Source organism: Balaenoptera borealis (genome assembly GCF_965194805.1).
Source record: "Balaenoptera borealis genome assembly, chromosome: X".
NCBI lineage: Eukaryota > Metazoa > Chordata > Mammalia > Artiodactyla > Balaenopteridae > Balaenoptera > Balaenoptera borealis.
The window spans coordinates 87997106-88020342 of NC_138881.1; the positions used below are offsets into that span (position 1 = coordinate 87997106).

The 23237-nt window shown below is 35.7% G+C and overlaps 1 protein-coding gene across 2 annotated transcripts in view; it reads left to right on the forward strand.

Moving 5' to 3' along the window:
* The window catches only part of LOC309620756 (uncharacterized protein), a 44621-nt gene extending 22329 nt beyond the window's left edge, over window positions 1–22292 (forward strand). The window contains exons 1-3 of one of the 2 annotated variants that reach the window (XR_014239603.1): window positions 3879–18313; window positions 19129–20767; window positions 21399–22292. Coding sequence is in view for 1 of the 2 variants with exons in the window: in XM_082377641.1 (XP_082233767.1) it covers window positions 20699–20900; window positions 21399–21550 (354 nt within the window). In the remaining variant the exon portion in view is untranslated. Of the gene's footprint in view, window positions 1–3878; window positions 18314–19128; window positions 20901–21398 lie in introns of those variants that run through there. The other variant, XM_082377641.1, reaches the window with a different exon arrangement.
* The last annotated feature ends 945 nt before the right edge of the window (window positions 22293–23237 follow it).

Genomic DNA, 23237 nt, shown 5'->3' on the forward strand with positions numbered 1-23237 from the left:
TGACTATCAAGTCTTGTCAAAAGCAAAGAATAATAAAATTATTATGTTTTTATCTTTCACCAGCCACACAGAAATTGTTAAATGGTTGTGGCTTTATGTTGAGTCGTACCTCCCAGACAGTTAGGATTATTCTGTGATTGGAACAAAAAGCAACTAACGAAGATGTTTCTTCTTCTCCCTTGAAACTGACATTCTGTACACTCTTACCCTTTGGTTAAGGTAATATGGTTCCAGTATCAGGGAACACAATTGACTAATAATTGCCATAAGACCCTCACTACCATCTAAAATCCTACAATGTAAAAAACAGCACTTAGTCACTACTGAGGGTTCCTTTTTTTACATGAATAAAGGAATGAATGAATGAGGTACAAGGCCCTAGATACTGAAAAAACAATTCCTCATCTGTAAAGTGTAAGTTGAGAAATAAATATTAGTTCCTTGGATAGCCTTTGCCACCAGGAATTTTATTCACACAAAAATCTCTTGAATGGAATGGACATCTTCGAGATATTTCAAACTGTGATAGAAACAATGCACTGAATTTGAGTAGGTCCCTTCTTCAGTCATCATTCACACACCCCATCATCAGGTAAGCTTCATGATTCAAATGAACCAATTCAAACTGCATATGTGAACTTTTTCCCAAATGTTCTGTACGTATAGGCATAATTGAGGGTTTGTTTTCTTTTTTTTTTAATTAAATATTGGTATATTAATGAACATATGATTTTAAATAATACTTTTATCATTTGACATTATATCCTATATAATACGCTGTGATGAAGGCAATCTAACTTTATTTTCTTTTGAATATTTAATGAAAGTATTTTTAAAGTTGTTTTCTTTACCCAGCGACTTGAAAATGCCACTTTATCATAATATACATTTATAAATACTTTGGTCTCTTTCTGGGCTTTCTATTCTATTTCATTAAATTATATATACTTTCATTGGTTTTAATTATTCTAGACTTGTAATTATTTTAGTATAAAACTGAGCAAGTTTCTCTTCATTATGCTTCTTCTGGATGGCCATCAGGTCTAAGTGGTATTATTACTGTTTTGATGGAAGTAAGGAAGGGTGGAATGACTTAATGTCATAATGTGAGAATGTGGTGAATATAGCCCTGGGACCCAGATTTCCTGCCTCTCATTATAGTGTACTGTTTGGCAGAATCATTATTTTGCTTTGTTCTTTTGTGGGATCCTGTTTCTCTGTAACTTGAAGGATACAACCAACAGAAAAGAAAACAGGAAGCAGGAATGTACATACACCGTTTACATAGAAATGGGTGATATTTTCATCCCTATCCCAATTATATCACCCTAATCATTTTACAACACAAAAAAGGTGCTGAAGGTCATATATAATGTAAATGTGTTCTTATTTCCCTTCCTGACTCTACAAAATCTCCGATGTATTTACCATTGTCCTTATTTGATAGATGGAGAAACTAAGGCTGAACAAAGTTAAGAAACCTTTCAAAGGTTATTGCTAAGTAGTGGCAGAGCCAGAATTCCCATATAGTTTTGTTTAATTTCAGTGACTGTGCTCTTAACGCTCAATGAATCCTCCCTTATACATAGCAGTTTTTTTATGGTCCAGGGACCGGCTGGTTTAAACCTTAACTGGTATGCTGCCTATGCTCTGTCATTAACATATAGATACTCACGCAACACCCCAGAGGTAATGTGCTTTTCCTGGGGTGTTGTGTAACTATATGTTAATGACAATACTGTAATGTGCTTATTCTCTTCACAATAAAACTCAATCTAGGAGACGTATTTTACGTTCCTCAAGTACCAAGAGGTGTAGCAATTAGAGCAAAAAAGCAGGGTTGAGGGGAGGGCAGGATTTTTAAATTATCTTCCATGTGCCAGGCACCGTGCTAAGCACTTTATGGCATCTCATTTCACCATTTTCAATCATATTCCCTAAAGGAAACTATTTCAGAGATAAAGTCATTTGCTCAAGGTTGCACAGCTGTAAAGTGGCAGCCTACCTGGTACATCATTATTTTCATCACCCTGAAACACTTTGTGTTACATTTATCATGTTATCTTTTACTGCCCTTTTGTCACTGGTGGGTGCTCAGTAAATATCTACTGGTTAATGAGTGGACAAATATGAGGAAATTCATTTGTTGAGTGCAAAGAATGGGCTAGAAATTAGATGCTGCCATTCAAAAACAAAATAGGATCAGATTCTTTTCTCTTGATTTTCCTGCAGTTCTCCAAAATAGGCACAAAAATCCAAATGAGGGTATATTTGCCAGTTATATCCATATTAACTCTTCCTAATAACTTCAAAACAACTCCTATATGGGCAGTGACTAAAAATAGCCTCAGGCAAAGGAAAGGATTAAAAACCCAAATTACTTCCAAAAGAATGAGAACAGTCAGAACACAATTTACCTCTCAAAACCTAGTGATAATAAAGTAGAAAACTCATAGAAAGCACACAGAAGACACTGGATGCTAGTGATTTTCCCTAGTTCCCTAGAAGACAGGAGACTCGTTATTTTAGGTGACCTTAGTATTCTACCTGCATCAATGGACTTCAATAAATAACATTAATAATAAGAGCTAATGATGACTTGCACTCAACAGAGCTCCTTCTTTTCTTTCTATCAATACATCAGAGTAAGCAACAGAATGCAACTTTCTTTTTGTTTTGTTAAACTTTTCCATCCATACTTAAAATAATTCCTTGGCTTTAACAGAGTTCCTTCCTTCCTACCTACCCTGCTGAGAACCCAGAGTGTTTTCCCAGCTGGGATCTTGTGGGTCTCCACAATACTCCAGGACAGCTGGGCAGCTTCCCCAATTTCAACCTGGTGATCAGTTCGGGCCTGTAGAAGGGAATTGACTCACCCAATGTCCTATCATTGGTGATGCCTCTGGCCATGGGACCCAGGAAACTCTCCTGACCCTTACCCCAGCATCTTGGCCAGCAGATCTGTCATTGTGCTTCGTCTAATATATTGTCTTTCTGGATCTCCAAGAATATCACAGACACCTAGCTTATGTGTACACTATAATCAGCAGTAGCTCAGACACCGGGACCCAGTTAGATCTCCTAATCTTCACTCCAGTTGCCGTCTGTGCAAACCCATGTCATAGATTTTGTCTGGTATCTTGTTTGTCTAGGGCTTAAAGGATATCACAGATACCCAGCTCATGTGTATGCTTGAGATTCACCTAGAGCAGCGGTTCTTAAACTTTTGGTCTCAGAAGACTTTTGCACTTTTAAAATTATTGAGGACTCCAAGGAACTTTAGTTTATATGTGGGTTATATTGATTGATATTTACCGTATTATTAAGTAAAACTGAGAAAAAATTAAATATTTTAAAATAACTTTGGGAATCATCAGCAAATATAACTTACTACTTATCCTAACAGTCTTGTCCTATACGTATGTATTATATTTTTCAAAAATAATCAGATTACCCTGCCTTACAAGAAATGCTAAAGGGAGCTCTTTAGGCAGGAATAAAAGGATGCTAATTAATAACATAAAAACATATGAATGTAAGTGTAAAACTCACTACTAAGGGTTAATATATAATCAAAGTCAAATTCTCTAATATTGTAATGGTGTTGTGTAATTCACTTACAATTGTAGTATAAAAGCAAATGTGTTAAAAATAATCATGACTAGCATAATTCATTATTGGATACATAATATAAAATATAAGTAAATTGTTACATCAATAACCTAAAATGTCAAGAGGGGTCAGTAAAAGTGTAAAGTTTAGGAATGCTATCAAAGTTGAGTTGTTATCAGCTTAAAATAGGGTGTTGTTATAAGATATTTTAAGGAAGCATCATGGTAATCACACACAAGAAAACTCTGTAGTATTTACACAAAAGATAATGATAAAGGAGTCAAAGCACAAAGCTAAAAAAAGTCATTAGATCACAAAGGAAGATAGCAAGATAAGAAGCAAGGAATGATGGACCTACAAAATGGTCATAAAACAATTAACAAAACGGTAATAGTAAGTCCTTAAACTAACAATCATTACTTAAAAGGTAAATAATTTAAATTATCCAATCAAAAAAATAGAATGGCTGAATACCAGATAACAAAACAGAATGCAACAACATGCTACCTATAAGAGACTCACTTTAGCTTTAAAGACACACATAGACTGAGAGTAAAGGGATGGAAAAAGATTCAATCAAATGGTAATCAAAAGAATGAAGGGGTAACTTTACTTTTATCAGGCAAAATAGACTTTAAGCTAAAAATGGTGAAAAGAGACAAGGTAATTATATAATGATAAGGAGTCATTCAAGAAGATATAACAATTGTAAATATTTATGCACCCAATATCATAGCACCTAAATAAATAAAGCAAATGCTAACAAAACAGAAAAGAGAAATAAACATCAACGCAATGATAGTTAGGGACTTTAATACCCCACTCTCAACAATGGATAGATCATCCAGACAGAGAATCAATAAGGAAACAGCTGATTTGAACAACACTATAGACCAATTCTACCTTACAGACATATATAGAACATTTCGTCCAACAACTGTAGAATACACAGACTTATCAAGCACACATGGAACATTTGCTAGGTCATATGTTATCCCACAAAATAAGTCTTAGCAAATTTAAAAAGATTGAAATCATACCGAGAATATTTTCTGACCATAATGGTATGAAACTAGAAATCAATAACAGGAGGAGAACTGGGAAATTCACAAATACATGGAAATTGAACAACACACTCCTGAACAACCAATGGATTAACCAATTTAAAAAGAGCACCTAAATAATAAGCAAAATTATAAATGAAAACTCAGACATTACAACTGATACTACTAAAATACAAATGGTCATAAGAGACTACTATGAACAACTATACACCAACAAACTGGACAACCTAGAAGAAATGTATAAATTCCTAGAAGCATACAACCTACCAAGGCTGAATCAGGAAGAAAGAGAAAAACTGAACTGACCAATAATGAGTAAGAAGATTGAATCAGTAATCAAAAACTTCCAAAGCAAAGCCCTGGACCAGATATCTTCACTGGTGAATTCTACCAAACATTTAAAGAGGAATGAATGCCCATTAATCTCAAACTCTTCCAAAAAATTGAAGAGTAGAGAAGACTTCAAAACTCATGAGGCCAGCATTGCCCTGATACCAAAGCCAGAGAAAGACATTACAAGAAAAGAATACTACATGCCAATATCCCTAAAGAATATAGATGCAAAAATTCTCAACAAAATACTAGCAAGCCAAATTCAGCAACACATTAAAAGGATCATACACCATGAAGTAGGATTCATCCCTGGGATGCAAGGAGGAGTCAACATATGTAAATCAATAAATGTGTTACGTGACATTGGTAGAATGAAAGATAATGGCCATATGATCATAATAGATACAGAAAAAGCACTTGGCAAAATTCAACATCCTTTCATGATAACAACTCTCAATAATTTAGGTATAGAAGAACCATATCTCAACATAAAAAGGGCATATATGACAAGCCCACAGTTAACATCATACTTAACAGTGAAGGGTTGAAAGTTTTTCTTCTAAGATCAGGAACAAGACAAGGGTGCTCACTCTCACCACTCCTATTCAGCATAGTACTGGAAGTCCTAGCCAGAGCAATCAGGCAAGAAAAAGAACTAAAAGATATCATAACTGTACAGGAAGAAGTAAAATTTCTCTATTTTCAGAGGACATGATTTTTTATATAGAAATTCCTAAAGATTCCACCAAAAAATTGTTAGATCTAATCAACGAATATCATATAGTTGCAAGATACAAAATCAACATACAAAAATCAGTAGCATTTCTATATACTAACAACAAATTATCTGAAAAGAAAATAAAACAATCCCATTTCAATAGGATCAGAAACAATAAAATACTTAGAAATAATTTTAACTAAGGAGATGAAAGATCACTAAACTGAAAGCTATGACATTGATGAAAGAAATTGAAGAAGACACAAATAAGTGGAAAAATATCCCATGTTCAGGGATTGGAAGAATTAATATTGTGAAAATGTTCATACTACCCAAAGCCATCTATAGATTCAGTGTAATCCATAACAAGATTCCAATGACTTTTTTACAGAAATAGAAAAAACAATCCTAAAATTTGTATGGAATGACAAAAGACCCCAAATAGCCAAAATAATATTGAGAAAGAATAAGAAAGCTGGAGGCATCACGCTTTCTGATTTCAAACTATATTAAAAAGCTATAGTTTATAGCTATAGACTATAGTTAATAATAGTGAATTGGATATTTGAAAGTTTTTCAGAGAGTAGATCTTAAACATTGTTATCACAAGAAAAAAAGTTTTTTGCAACCATATGATGAATGTTAACTAGATTTATTGTGGTCATAATTTCACAATGTATACAAATATCAAATCATTATGTTGTACACCTAAATGTTATATGTAAATTTATGCAATTTAAAAATATGTATATGTATATGCATTTATACAAAAACTATAGTAATTAAAACAGTATACTACTGGCTTAAAAACAAACAGATGGACCAATGGAACAGAATTGAGGGCCCATGCATATACAGTCAACTAATATTTGACAAGGGAGCCAAGCATACTCAATAGAGAAAAGATAGTCTCTTCAATAAATGGTGCTAGGAAAACTGGATATTCACATGCAAAAGAATGAAACGAAACCCCTATCTTACACCACTCTCAACAATTAACTCGAAATGGATTAAAGACATAAATGTAAGACCGGAAACCATAAAACTCCTGGAAGAAATCATAGGGGGAAAATCTTCTTAACAGGGGTTCTTGACAATGATGATTTTTTGGATATGTTACCTAAAGCACAAGCAAGAAAATAAAAAATAAACAAATGGGACTACATCAAACTAAAACACTTCTGCACAGCAAAAGAAATGATCAACAAAATGAAAAGGCAGTCTAAGAAATGGGAGAAAATCTTTGCAAATCATATATCTGATAAGAAGCTAATATCCAAACTATATAAGGAACTCATACAACTTAATAGCAAACAAACAAAAAACAATACTCCAATTAAAAAATGGGCAAAGGACCTGAATAGACATTTTTCCAAAGAAGATATTCATATGGCCAACAGGTACATGAAATGTGCTTAATATCACTAAAATACAAATCAAAACCACAATAAGATGTCACCTCACTGTTAAAATGGCTATCATCAAAAAGACAAGAGATAGAAAATGCTGACAAGAATGTGGAGAAATGTGAACACTTGTGCACTGTTGGTAGGAGTGTGAATTGTTATATCCACTATGGAGAACAGTATGGAGATTCCTCAAAAAATTAAAAACTAGAACTACCAGGGACTTCCCTGGTGGCACAGTAGATAAGACTCCATGCTCCCAATGCAGGGGCCCTGGGTTCGATCCCTGGTCAGGGAACTAGATCCCACATGTATGCCACAACTAAGATTTCACATGCCACAACTAAGGAGCCCATGAGCCGCAACTAAGACCCGGCGCAACCAAATAAATAAATAAATAAATAAATAAAAATAAAAAAAAGAACTACCATATGATACAGTAATTCCACTTCTGGACATATATACAAAGGAAATGAAATCACTATTCCAAATAGATATATCTGCACCCCTATGTTCATTGCAGCATTATTTACAATAGTCAAGACATGGAAACAACCTAAGTGTTCATCGATGGATGAATGGATAAAGAAAGTGTGATATATATATGTGTGTATATATATGTGTGTGTGTATATATATGTGTGTGTGTGTATATATGTGTGTGTGTGTGTGTATATATATATATATATATATATATATATATATATATATATACCATTAGAATACTATTCAGCCATAAAAAAAGAAGGTAATTCTGCCATTTGCAACAACATGGATGGACTTTGAGGGCATTATGGTAAATAAGTCATACAAAGACAAATACTATATGATCTCACTTATATGTGAAATCTAAAAAAAAAAAAACTCATAGGAACAGAGAACAGGTTTGTGCTTGCCAGAGGCAAGGGGTCGGGGTGGGGGAATTGGATAAAGGTGATCAAAAGGTACAAACTTCTAGTTACAAAATAAATAAGTTCTGGGGATGTAATGTACAACTTGATGACTTTAGTTAATAATACTATAGTGCATATTTGAAATTACTAAGAGAGTAGATCTTAAAAATTCTCATCACAAGGAAAATATGTGTATGTGAGGTGATGGAATTAATATCTTAAACTTATTGTTGTAAACATTTGGTAGTATATACATATATCAAATCATGTTGTACACCTTTAATATATACAATGCTATATGTCAATTATATCTCAAACTGGGGAAAAAAGAATCATATTATACTGTACTTTCATAATCCACTTTCCAAAATTAACAATTATTTCTTGTATTCTTCTCTGCAAAAATAATACATATTCATTAAAGCAGATTTCTGAAAACTTATTTTACATACAAATCATCTGGGGATCTTATTAAAATGCAGATTCCGATTCAATAGATTAGCCTGTGACTCTGCTGTATTTATAACAAGCTCCCAGATGATTACAATCCATGGAACACACATCTTAAAAACAGCTTTAGTTATTTAATGGGTATAAAGTTTCAGTTACGCAAGGTGAATAAGTTCTAGAAATCTTTTGTGCAACATTGTGTCTTTAGTTAACAATACTGTATTGTACACTTAAAATATGTTAAGAGGGTAGATTTCATGTTAAGTGTCTAACCACAAGTTAAAAAACAGCTTTATTGAGGTATAATTTACTTACGATAAACTGTGCATATTTAAAGTACACAGTTTCATAAGCTTTGACATATGTAGACACACATGAAATTATCACCACAATAATGAACATATCCATCATCTCCAAGTTTCTTTCTGCCCCTTAGTAACCTTACCTCTCATCTCTCCATGTACCAACTTCCCCTCATCCAGGAAACCACTGATCTGCTTTCTGTCACTATGAATTAGTTTTCATTTTCTATAATTTTATGTAAGTGGAATCATACAGTATATACTCTTTTTATCTGGCTTCTTTCATTCAGCATAATATTTTGTTGCATGTGTTAATAGTTCATTCCTTTTTCATTGTGGTAAAATACACATAACATAAAATTTACCATTTTATCCATTTTTAAGTGTATAGTTCAATGACATTAAATACATTCACACTGTGGTGCAACCATCATCACCATCTATCTCCAGAACATTTTTTGTCTTCCCAAACTGAAACTCCATACCTGTTAAACAATAACTTCCCATTCCCCACTCCACCCAACCCCTGCAACCCCATTCTACTTTGTGTCTATAAATATTTGACTACTCTATGTACTTCATATAAGTAGAATCATAAAATAATTTTCCTTTTGTGTCTGGCTTATTTCACTTAGGACAATGTCTTCGCGGTTCACCCATGTTGTAGGATGTGTTAGAATTTCATTCCTTTTTAAGCTGAATAATATTCCAGTGTGTATGTGTGTGTAAAATATATATATATACCTATACATACATACATATATATGTAATTTATCAATTCATCTGTCAGTGGACACTTGGATTGCTTCTACCTCTTGGCTCTGTGACTCTGTGAATAATACTGCTATAAATATAGTATCCGGAATGGAGTCACTGGGTTTTATGTTTAACTTTTTGATGAACTGCCGTACTGTTTTCCAAAGCCAGTGCACAATTTTAAATTCCCACCAGCAAAGCACAAGTTTTCCAATTTCTCCACATCCTCTCCAAAACTTATTTCCTGGGTTTTTTTCCCTTAACGATGGCCATCCTAATGAGTGTGAAGTGATATCTCATTGTGGTTTCAATTTGCATTTTCCTAAAAATTAGTGATGTTGAGCATCTTTTCAGGTGCTTATTGGCCATTGATGTATCCCTTTCGGAGAAATGTGTATTCAAGTCCTTTACCAAGTTTTAAATCAAGTTGTTTATTTTTTGTTATTGAGTTGTAAGAGTTCCTTATATTCTTGATGTTAATCTCTTATCAGATATATGATTTGTAAATATTTTCTCCATTCCATAGGTTGCTTTTTCACTCTGTTTATAGTGTTCTTTCATGCACAAAAGTTTTAATTTTGATGAAGTCCAATTTATCAATTTTTTTCTTGTGTTTTTGGTGTCATACTCAAGAAATCAGTGCCAAGTCCAATGTCATAAAACTTTTCCCTTTTGTTTTCTTCCGACAGTTTTATAGTTTTAACTCTTACATTTAAGTCTGATGCACTGTGAGTTAATTTTTGTGTATGGTGTAAAGTAAAGGTGGAACTTCATTCTTTCGCATATGGATATCCGGTTCTTCCAAAACCATTTGCAGAAAAGACTATCTGTTCTTTACTGAATGGTACTGGCACTACTGTTGAAACTCATTTGACCATATATGTAAGGGTTTATATCTGGATTCTGTGCTCGATTCCATTGGTTTATATGTCTGTCTTTATGCCAGTATCACACTGTTTTGATTACTGTCGCTTTGTAGTAACTTTTGAAATCAGTAAGTCTGAGTCCCCCAACTTTCTTCCTCTCTTTCAAGATTATTTTGGCCATTTGGTGTCCTTTGAGATTCCATATGAATTTTAGGGTGGATTTTTCTATTTCTGCAAAAATGTTGTTTGGATTTTTATAATGATTCATTGACTCTGTAGATTGCTTTGGGTAGTATTGACATCTTAACAATACTAAGTCTTCCAATCCAGGAATGTGGGCTGCTTTCCAATTACTATGTCTTCTTAAAAATTTTTTTAGCAATGTTTTGCAGTTTTCAGTGTACAAATCTTTTGCCTCCTTGGTTAAGTTTATTCTCAAGTATTTTATTATTTTTCATGCTACTGTGTGTGAAATTATTTTCTTAATTTCCTTTTCAAATTGTCAATTGTTAATGTATAGAAATGAAACTGATTTTTGCATGGTTTATTTGTATCCTGTAACTTTGATGAATTCATTTATTAGTTTTAACAGTTTGTGGAATCTTTAGGGTTTTCTACATACAAGATCATGTCATCTATAAACAATGATGATTTTATCTTTTTCTTTCCAATTTGGATGCCCTTTATTTCTTTTCCTTGCTTAATTGCTCTGGCTAGAACTTCCAGCACTATGTTGAATAGAAGTGGCAAAAGTGGGCATCATTATCGTGCTTCAGATATTAGCAGAAAACCTTATTGTTTTAACCATGGAGTATGCTTTTAACTGTGGGTTTTTCATACATGGCCATTCTTATGTTAGGTAGATTCTGTCTATTCCTAGTTTTTTGAAGTTTTTATCATGCAAATATGTTGAATTTTGTCAAACAATTTTTCTACATCGAGATGATTGTGGTTTTTTTCCCCTTCATTCTGTTAATGTGGTGTACTACATTGATTGACTTTCATATATTAAACCAGCCTTGCATTATAGGAATAAATCTTATTGGTTATGGTATATAATCTATTTAATATGCAGATGAATTCGGTTTGCTAGTATCTAGTTGAAGATTTTTGCACCAATATTCATAGAGATACTTCCCTGTAGTTTTCATTTCTTGTAGTGTCTTTGTCTGGCTTTGGTATAAGGGTAATGCTGGTCTCACAGAATAAGTTAGGAAGTGTTCCCTACACTTCAATTTTTTTGGAAGAGTTTGAGAAGGATTGGTGTTAATTCTTCTTTAAATGTTTGGTAGAATTCACCTGTAAAAGCAATCTGGTCTTGGGCTTTTCTTTATTGAGAAGTTTTAAAAATTATTTTTACTGATTCAATCTGCTAAATATTTTGATCTCTTCAGACATTTTATTTCTTCATATTCAGTTTTGGTAGGTTATGTGTTTCTAGAAATTGTTCATTTCATTTACGTCATACAATTCATTGACATATAATTTCCATAGTACTGTGTTATCTTTTTTATTCTGTGAAACTGGTTGTAAATATCCCCAATTTCATTTATGATTTTAGTTGTTAGAGTCTTCTATCTCTTTTTTATTAGTCAGTTAGCTAAAAGTTTGTCCATTTTGTTTATCTTTTTGAAGAAATTAGCTCTTAGTATCATTGTTATTTTTCTATTATTATTTTTTCCGTTAAATTTTCTATTCTCTATTTTATTTATCTCAGCTCTAATTTTTATTATTTTCTTTTTCCTACTAGCTTTGAGTTTAGTTTGTTCTTCTTTTTCTAGTTCTTTAAGGTGTAAAGTTAGGTTGCTCATTTGACATCTTTCTTCCTTTTTAAATATAATAGCCATACATATCCCTCTTAGCACTGGTTTTATTGCATCCTATAAGTTTTGGTGTGTTGTGTTTTCATTTCATTTGTCTCAAGACATTTTCTATTTTCCTTTGTGACTTCTTCTTTGACCCATTGGTTTTTCAGACTGTGTTGTTTAATTTCTATATATTTGTAAATTTCCCTATTTTCCTTCTGTTACCGATTCATTCCATTGTGGTTGGAGAACATACTTTATACAACAGCTATCTTTTCAAGTCTAGTGAGACATGTTTTGTGACATAACATATGGTCTATCCTGGAGAATACTCCACTTGCAATTAAAAAATTGTATTCTGCTCTTCCTTGGTGGATGTTCTGTATATGTCTGTTAGATCCAATTGGTCTGTAGTGTTGTTCAGGTCCTCTATTTCTTTATTACTCTTCTCTCTGGTTGTTCTATCCATTAATAAACGTGAGATACTGAAGTTTCCTACTGTTATTGTAAAGATACCTATTTGTCTCTTCAATTATATCAATGTTTGCTTTATATATTTTTGGGCTGTGATGTTTGATGCATCTATGTTTAAAACTGTTATATCTTCTTTCTGAGTTGAACCTTTTATCATTATATAATGTCCTTCTTTGCTTCTTACCACTTCTTGTATTAAAATCCATTTTGTCTGTTATTAGAGTAGCCACCCCTGCTCTCCTTTGGTTACTATTTGCATGGAATATCTTTCTCCATCCATTCACTTTCAACCTATGCATGTCCGTAATTCTAAAATGGTCTCTTGGACACAATGTAGAGTTGGATACTGCTTTTATAAAAATCCATTCTGGCTATCTATGTCTTTTGATTGGGGCATTTAATCATATATTTAGACTCATTACTGATAGGGAAGGACTTACTTTGCTATTTTATTGTTTCTGTATAGCTTATAGCTTTTTTGTCCTTCATCTCCTTCATTGCTGCCTTCATTTGTATTTACTTGATATTTTTGTCACTACACATTTTTATTCCCTTCTCTTTTCTTTTTGTGTATATTCTATAAATATTTTCTTTGTGGTTTTGATGGGCATTACATATACTATCCTGAAGTTATAATGATGTAATATAAATTGAAACCAACTTCACTTCAATCACACACAAAAACTCTACTCTTTACCGTTCTGTACCTCACCCCCCAACTTTATGTTACTGATGTCACTAATTTCATTGTTATATATTGAGTACCCATTAAAATAGATTTGTAATTAATTTTTGTGCATTCGTCTTTTTTTAAACATCTTTATTGGAGTATAATTGCTTTACAATGGTGTGTTAGTTTCTGCTGTATAACGAAGTGAATCAGCTATACATATACATATATCCCCATATCTCTTCCCTCTTGTGTCTTCCTCCCACCCTCCCTATCCCACCCCTCTAGGTGGACACAAAGCACCGAGCTGATCTCCCTGTGCTATGTGCATTCGTCTTTTAATTCCTGTATAAAATAAAGAATTGAGTTACAAACCAAAATTATAATCATACTTGTTTTTATATTTGTCCATCTATTTACTTTTGCTGGAGATCTTTATATTTTCATATGACCTCAAGAAACTGTATGTCATCTTTTCTTTCCAATTTGAAGGATTCTCTTTAGCATTTCTCATGAGCAGGTCCAGTGGTAATAAACTCCCTCAGCTTTTGTTTGTCTGTGAATATCTTAATTTCATCCTCATTTTTTTCAGTCTTCAAAATATTTTATTACAAAATACAGTACAGTGTTGGTAGAATGTTTCCCAATGTTCTCTGATATATACATTGTTGAATGAAGCACTTCAATACCTGACAGTGGCCTACATGAATCTAAGAATTTCTATAATAATTTCAATCCCCTTAGAGTTACAGACAAAATCTGTAACCAGCAATGGAATGGGGAGACAATTTCACCCTCATTTTTGAAGGACAGTTTTGCCAGATTTAGAATTATCAGTTGACTTCTTTTTTTTCCTATTTTATTTTATTTTATTTTGATAAGAACACTTAACATGAAATTTACCCTCTTAAAAATATTTAAGTGTGCAATACAGTATTGATAACTATTTATATAACATTGTACAGCAGACCCCTAGAACTTATTCATATTGCTTAACTGAAACGTTATGACCATTGATTAATAACTCTTCACTTCCCCATCCCCCAGCCCCTGGAAAACACCATTTTACTCTTTAATTCTATCAATTTGACTATTTTAGATATCTCAAATAAGTAGAATCATACAATGTTTGTCTTCCAGTGCCTGGCTTGTTTCACTTAGCATAATGCATTCAAGGTTTATCCATGTTGTTGTATATTGCAGAAATTCTTTCTTTTTTTTAAGGCTGAGTAATAATCTATTATATGTATATGTCACATTTTCTTTATTTACTTATCCGTTGTTTCTTTATCTTGGGTATTGTGAATAGCTTTAAAATAAACATCACAGTGCAAATATCTCTTTGAGATCCTGATTTTCAGTTCTTTTGGATAAATAACCAGAATTGGGATTGCTCGGTCATATAGTATTTCTATTTTCAAGTTTTAAAAGAACCTCCATACTCTTTCTGTTGAGCAGATTACTGTGCACTGGTTATCAATACCAAGGGTGTAGGGTACACTGCACTGGTTATAAATCCCAGGAGAGGACTATAAACATTCCTGCCACTGCATTTTGGTATCAGAGTTGCCAAGAAGAACACAAAATCTCATACACTCTGGGATTACCAAAGGGGAGAGGGAAGGGGGAGGGACAAGGTAGGGGTACGGGATTAGATACAAACTTCTATATATGAAACAGATAAGCAGCAAGGATATACTGTATAGCACAGGGAATTATACCTATTATCTTGTAATAACCTATAATGGAATGTAATCTGCAAAAATACTGAATCACTATGCTATACACCTGAAACTAACACAATATTGTAAATCAACTATACTTCAATAAAAATTAAAAAAATAAGATACAAGAATCTGTTGTACAACACAGGGAATATAGCCAATGTTTTATAATAACTTTAAATGGAGTATAATCTATAAAAATATTGAATCGTCCACACAAAAAAGAATATATCTGCCCCTCGATAAAGCAAATGCCATTTCCCCCCTATGTTTTAAAAGCCATTTGAAGACATACCTTATGGCAGCTTCTCTTAACAAGGAATGTGGTCACACATACTTTAAAAATTTTAGATTATTGTGCAGAACAACATTTAGTCCCAAACAAATTTGTGCAACAGAAAATACATATAAATTTGACATGTTTACTTCTTCTGCTTCCCTAAAGTTGTCTGATTAAAAAAAAAAAAAAAAGAAACATGCAAATCAGGAGGCATTCAGGGCCCTGGGAATGTGGGGACCCATAAGACCACTGTCTTGGGACCTTGGCCCCTTTTACTTCTAGCCTCAATGGGCCTGTGAAGACAGAAGCTGAGCAGTACATTTGGAGGGAAAAGGAAGAGGGACTCGCACTTTCTGAGAACGGATTTGCCGAGAGAGTCAGGAATCTGGTGGAGCTTTACCCCACTAGTAGTGGAGGGGGCAAGAGAGTGTGAACCACAGATGTGACTGTATTTGAAGGGCAGAATGATCTGGAGAGCATGTGGAGAGAAGAAGGAAAATACACACACATTTCTATCTTGACTATGATAGAATCAATGCCATTTCTATGTAGTGGAATGATGGGGCTGGGGAAGGGAAGAAGGTGATTATTACCATTTCCACTCAGTTGAGTCATGTAACCCATGAATAGAGTTTGGGGTAGGGAATGAAGTCACCACTTGCCCCATTCCCTGTGTTTTCCTGTGCTACATAGGACCAAAAGCTATTTCTGTGTATTTTGTACAAGATCCTACAGTACCAGCCAGGAGATCTCCCTGGGTCCCAGGGGCAGACCTCACCTCAAAACTCTAGGATGATCTTGGGTAAGTCACTGCCCAAAGAGGAGGTGGTCTCACCTGTCAAAGAAGATCACACCAGCCTCTTCTCCCAACCAGCTAGGTCTGGGCCAGAGAATAAAGTCATTTCCATTCAGAAAAACACTTTGAGTTTCTAGAAGGGAGATATTTTTCCATGTAAGTCCAAGAAATTATTTTAAGAGTCATGCTGCAGGCTCACCAGAATTCTACATTCAGTCACTATATCTAAGTTCAATTCAGTTCAAAATTCACTGAGTTCCAGACCCTGGGCGAGGCTCTAGAGATATTTGTTGATGCATGGTAGGGTACCTTCGTGGTTAGTATCAATGGGCTTTAATACCATATAGTCCTGGGAAGGGCCATTCCTCTGTCTCCTACTAACCATGTGACCTAGACCAGTTCCTTAACCTCTCCATGCCTTGAACTTCTGATCCATAAATGGTGATAAAACCTTAAAGGGCTGTTTGAAGATCAAATATGTTAGTATCATTAAAATACTTAACATTGGTCTGGCATAGAAATGCAGGCTACACTGGACCTTCACTCTTTTGTTCTGCCATCTTAATGTTGCGTTGTGGCTCTGGCTTTACCTGGTGGTAATATAACCCATTTCAACATGTTCTACCATTTCAAATACATTTCTTTTACACAGGGAAACAAAAGCTAAGCAATAAATGTTGGGTTGAAAATGCAGATTTTGATAAAGTTTATAAGAATGATCCTACTTCAGTTTGTAGAACTGGTATAAGGATAGAAAAAGACTTGATGACTCTCAATTTTATAAGTCATTTGCATTTATTTAACAAATATTTATGGGGCATCTATTACATGCCAGGCCCCATAAGCCTACAAATCATGTCTTCGTCTCAGAACGTTTTTCCAGGCTCCAGACCCATGTATCCAACTACCTGTCAGAAATGTATATCTAGAGCAGTAGTTCTCAAATGGTGGTGATTTTGCTCCCCAGCTCCAGGAGACACGTGGAAATGTCTGAAAACATTTTTGGTAGTCACAACTGGGGGTGCTACTGAAATCTTGTGGGTGGAGGCTAAATATCCCACAATACATAGAACAGCCTTCACAACAAGGAGTTCTCTGACCCATAGTATCAACAGTGCTAAGGTTGAGAAAACCTGCTCAAGAGCAAGGTAAACGTTACTACCCACCCTATGTGCACAGATTCAGAGTAGAACCCAACTTTGGAATCCAACAACCCTGGATTAGGATACACTCTTACCACGTGTGTCCTTGGATAATGTATTTAACCTCTCTGAGCCTTGGTAGAGTGTGCCTTGGGGGAGGAATGAGTTGTAACAGGGAATACTGATACTTAACTTACAGAACAGTTGTAAGAAGTTATAAAAGCAGTATGTAGAGTTCCTAACACACTGGCCAGTAGTGGGCCCTTGAAGTGTTAGTTTCTTTCCCACCCTACTTTCTAACTTAGAAAAGCACATGTGAAATATACCATTTATATGGAAAAAGGGGAAAAAATGAAAAGTAATCTAACACTCCAACAATAGGGTTTCACATTAGCAAATATTAATAATGTTGTAAAACTCATTATTGCATAAATCTGGATAAACAAGTGCTCTCATCTTGTAGTTCGTTGAGATATATATTAGTAAAGAGACTTTAAATTTCACCTAGACAGTATTTAAAATGTTAAATATTCTTGTTCTTTGACAAAGCAGTCCCACGTGTGTGAATTCAATTTCCAGATACACCCTAGGGAGCCCCCTATCATCAATACTCATCTGTCTACACTGCTCAGGGCTGAGCTGACCTTTGCCCTAGCTGGCTCTGTGCCTTCACGCCCCAACCTCGCATGACTCATCCCTTGATCCAAATAGGATAATCTGTCTCATGGCTGGATGTGCAGCTTTTATGAGCCATCCAAAGAGCAACCCCAAGTGTTGATATGGACCCGTGCTCAGGTCCCTCCTCCTCCAGGAAGGGCCTATAGAACTCTTACCTCACCCCTGTCTGGGAGAAATTTCCCTTCCAGGCCTCCTCTGTGTCCTCAGATGTCCTCCCCTCCCTACCAGGTACAGGCAGCACATTCCATGGTGTAAAGTCAAGCTTTCACAAAGGACAGAAGAAACATTGGCTTCAGACAGCTTCTGCTTCCAGCCCCATCATAAACCTCCCATGTGGCAGAGGGAGTGAGTACCAACCTGGCTTCCTGCTGCAGGGAGGGTAAATACAGAGAGAACAGAGATTAACCACCTCAGCAGTACATGTCCTGATACCTTTGCTAGAGCACTGCCACCAGCAACTAAAGGTACCCAGGCTGCCAGGTCCCACCCCTGGCTCTAGCAGTTGGCATGGGGAGCAACCTCTTTGCCATTTGTCTCTGTGCTTAGAAGCACGTGCTTTGGAGTCACACACATCCATGAAGAGACGATAGCAATACCTCACCACCAGGGTAGTTATAAGGATTAAATCCAGCCACTAACTTGAAGAATGTAGTGCTGGGCCCCTCTAAATGATCTACTTCATAAATAGTAGCTGTCTTTCCTCCCCAGATCAGGCTACTCCTATTGCATTTTGACGTGTCTCCTCAGCCAGGGAGTCTTAACCAGGTGGCACATTAGAATCACCATGATGATCCCTGTCTAAACTTTCACCTGAAACTCCCTTATTGGTGGAAATATCAATAGTACCTCTGTATCAAAGGCCATTAATCCATTATAAGATGCCCGAACACCATCTGCTGCAGAATCCTTCTGCTTGTTAGAAGTCAATCTTTTGTTCTATTCAGGCCTTCATCTGCTTTACTCAATGTCCCCCTATTTAAATGTTAATATCATCCAAACATCACAGAAACAGCCGGAATAATGTTTGACCAGATATCTGGGCACCTTGGCCCAGTCTTGTTGACACATAAAATTAACCATCACACTTACTTACACTAAAAATCATTTCTTGGTTGTCTGGAATCCAGATTTAACTAAGTGTCCTCTGTTTTATCTGGCAGCCCTACATGTGGAGAGCTCTGTGGAGAAGACCCAAAGTGCTCCAGTCAACAGCCCCAGTGAGCTCCCAACATATGCCAACATTAACCCTCATGCATGTGAATGGGCTTTCTTGGATGTTCCAGATGAGAGGTGCCTCCAGACTGCAGCCTCAGGTAACAGACACCAAACGGAGCAGAAAAACACCCAGTCAACCCACAGAATCCTGAGAAATAATACATGGTTATTATTTTGTTTATTGCTAAGCAGAAATGGATATTCAAAACATTGTGATCTTGCTGAATGTTACTTCTTTTTTTCCTGTAGTCTGTTATCATTGGATAATACAGAGATTCTCTTATCCTTGAAGGCTTGGTAGGACTGTTATCATTTTGACTACAGTTTGTGTGTTGGTTTATGAGAGGGAGAACATTTCTGAGCATTCCATCAATTCCTTCTTGAGGGGATTTCCTAGGGAAATTTTCACGATATATGATACATTAGTCTTGGAAATTGGAAAATAATTCCATAATAATTATGGAATCACACTATAATCACAAAATTAATGTACTAAGAAAGTGTTGCCACAATGGCTCCATGGGAGGAGCCTCAGAAGGTGGTTTGGTGAGTATTCATTCAGAACAAAGGGTATTTCTTCACTTTGAGAAGTGTTTCTCAAAGAAGGTGTCCTGAAACAGTTTTTCTTGCTACAGAGACTGCCTATGGCAAGAAAGTCACTTTCTTTGAGTACACATAGACGAAACTCTTCTACCAGACAGCAGATAGATATACATTGCAGTCTTTGGCCTTAGAGACTGTCCCAATACAGCACTACTGAATGGACAAGTCTGTCCAATTCTGGACATCATTAATAGGAAGCCCATTTGCCAGCAAATCTAAGCCACTTTCTCCAATTTCACCTTCATAAGGAATCAAGTTGATGTATTGTTCTCCTTATTCTTTTTTTCATTTCTTGGTTGGTCTACATAAATCAGACATAGAGCAGAGGTGTATTTGAGGGGGCAGTAATGACACAAGCATTTTAAAGCAATAACATAAGAATAGCTGGTGAGCTAGAGAGACACAAAAAAGGGAGAATTGTAAGCTAATCGTAAGACACACCCCTAAGGGCAGGGCAGAACACATGCTACCTATGGGCAGCTTGCTATAAGAGTTTTGAAGAGAGAGGGTCTGGGCTGCGAAACCCCTGTTTCTCCTTCCAACCTCATGATTCAGGTAAGTCATTCCTGCTTAGCATGGCCTATAATTTTATATGCTCACCCTCTCATCTCCAAGAACCCTAGGATACCTCCCTGGGTCTCTGTATACTGACAATATTCTCCTACTGCCTCTTTAAAGCAAAAAATTTCTGACTGTAGGAACGTGCTTTGTTCCAACAACATGTGTAGAGTTCTGCCAACTACCCGGTCCCAGTCTAGTGCCTTTAATTATTATGCTTTCTCAGGTGGTAGCCTGAAGAGCAAAGGTGATTTTATTTCAACGAAAGACCATTGGTATAGCAGGGTGAGGAGACATTTCCGGTGTGGAGGCCAAGCCTACGCATTGTGGTTGCCATAGAAACCGGACGTCACTATGGCGACCGTGAAGACTTTTCTACCGAGGCATACGTGGCCTGACGAGAAGATCCGGTCATGCCTTCAGGTGTTTGGGACTCAGCTGAGGGTGCGGGTCCCCGGTGGGGGCTGGACCACGCTGGGGTGTGGGGAGACAAAGGGATCCACATCCAAGTCACCTCTTTCCCGCTTTGGGGCTCGGTGCCTCCGCTGTTTCATAGGTAAAGCCATTGTGGTCCCTCCTGGCCCCAGTGAGTGCGGTGTCCTGCTCCAAGGGTGTCCTGGAGCCACTTTCCTTCTAAAGGCAGGGTTGCGGGAGGTGAGACAAGTAACTACTCTCTCTGAGCCTCAGCTTTCCCCTCTGTAAAGTGGAGATAAGAATGCCCTCCCCACAGGGTCGCTGTGAACATTCAGTGATAACACATGAATAAGCCAGCGGCCCTGTGGTTGTTGCGGGATCATGAGTGCCTGTATGAATTCAGGCCACTTCTTATTCCTTTTTAACATTTTTTGTTTTTTGTTTTTAAGTAGTAGATAGAGGAATAACTGAGAAAAAAAAGAAAAGCCCTGATGAGAAGCCCATTGTAACATTGGGTTGTTACAATCACTACCCAATTGTTTCAGTGTCATTGTCACTAACCCAGTGCCTACCACGGTGCGGGGCACATAGTTACCCCAGTAAAGCATGGTGATTGCTGGATTTGTCTCTCCCTTTGCAGATCCTCATGCTGGTGGCCTTGCTCATATCAGGTGTCTGAAAGAGGCAGGTTCTGAGCATCTGTGTCCTGATGGCTGCTGGAGCTTCTACTCCAGGTTCAAGGGCAGCAGTCCTCAGGAAACCACAACACTTCACATCTTTAGTTGGATATGACACCTGACTCAAGTGAGTTCATAGATCTGAACAAAAGCATGTTGTAGAATAGCTCCTGTGAGGTTCACAAACTAGCCTAAAAGTAGGGAAACTACTTTGATCTCATCTTGGAAGAAGAGGTTTAGCAGGTGGCATTTAATTCCATCAGCAGCTACATGCTTTGCAGTAGCCCTGATGCCCATCTTAGAGATGCTTTCTTTGAAAGCAATTAATTGTCTAGCTTGAGGAAGGCTCTTTATGTTTAACATGCATGTGCATAAATGTATATATATTTTTCTGACTGTATAAATAATAATCAGTGATTCCTATATATCTCTCAGATGGTTGTTGAAATATGCCATTGGTTCAAAGGTCTTCCTAGCAATTTAATATTGTAATATGGATTCTTCCATGGGCACCATGTTTTTATCCATTGTATAATGAAATTTTTAAGATGCCAGGAATTTTTCAACTGTTAGTTAAAATGTCAGTTACAAGAATGTTTGTATTTTCAAAAATATTAATTACCCTATAGTTTGCCCTATTATAATGATACCAAACCATGTCCCCTAAAATAACCATATAGGTTTAAATGTCATTAGTATTATTTTTTCCAGCACATAACATTTTTAGTTCTGTACTACATGGCCTCCCTAGCCCTCCCACTGCCCTGTCCCTAGGCAAAAACAGTTATCTGCCACTATGGATTAGTTTTCATGTCCCAGAAATGTATTTAAATAGAACCAAAGAAGTTTTATTATTTTTTTTTTTGGTCTGGGTTTGTTCATTCATTGTAATTATTTTTAGATTTGTTCATTTTGTTGCATATATCAATAGTTCATTCTTTTGTATTGCTTAGTAGTATTCCAGTATATGAATATACCACAATTTCTTTTATCCATTTACCTGTTAATGGATGTTTGGGTGGTTTCCAATTTAGGGGTCTTTTAAATAAAGCTTTTATAAGCATTTGCGTATTAGTCTTTGTAGAGACATAGACTTTCTTCTTCTAGAATAAATACTTAGGAGTGCAATGGCTGGATCATGTGATAGATGTGAGATTAACATTACAATAAAGTGACAAACTGTTTTCCAAAGTGGTCATACCATTTTTCATTTCCACTAGCAGTTGTATGAGAGTTCCATCCCCTATAGTCTTGCCAAGACTTGGTGTGTTCAGTCTTTTTAATTTTTGTCATTCTCACAGGGATGTAGTAGTATTTCATTGAAGTTTTCGTTTGCATTTCCCTAATGATTAATGATGTTGAGCATTGTTCCATGTAGTACTTATTTGATATTTGATTTTTGGTGTGTGAGCAATGTCTATTCATAATTTTTGCCCATTTATTTGAGTGTCTTTTTCCATCTTATTGGCTTTTGTGAGATTTTCTATATTCTGGATACAAGTCCTTTATCAGTTATATGATTTTCAAACACTTTCCCAGTCATTGGCTTGTCTTTTCATTCTCTCAATGGTGTCTTTGGAAGAGCAGAAATTTTTACCTTACAGGAAGTACAATTTATCGATTTGTTCATTTACAGATTGTGGTACTGATTTATCATCTATGAAATTTTTACCTAATCTAGTGTCACAAGGACTTTCTCTTGTGTTTTCTGGTACAATTTTACAGTTTTTGCTATTATATTTAGGTTTATGATATATTTTGAGTTGAGTTTTGTATATGGTACTATATATGGATCACAGTTT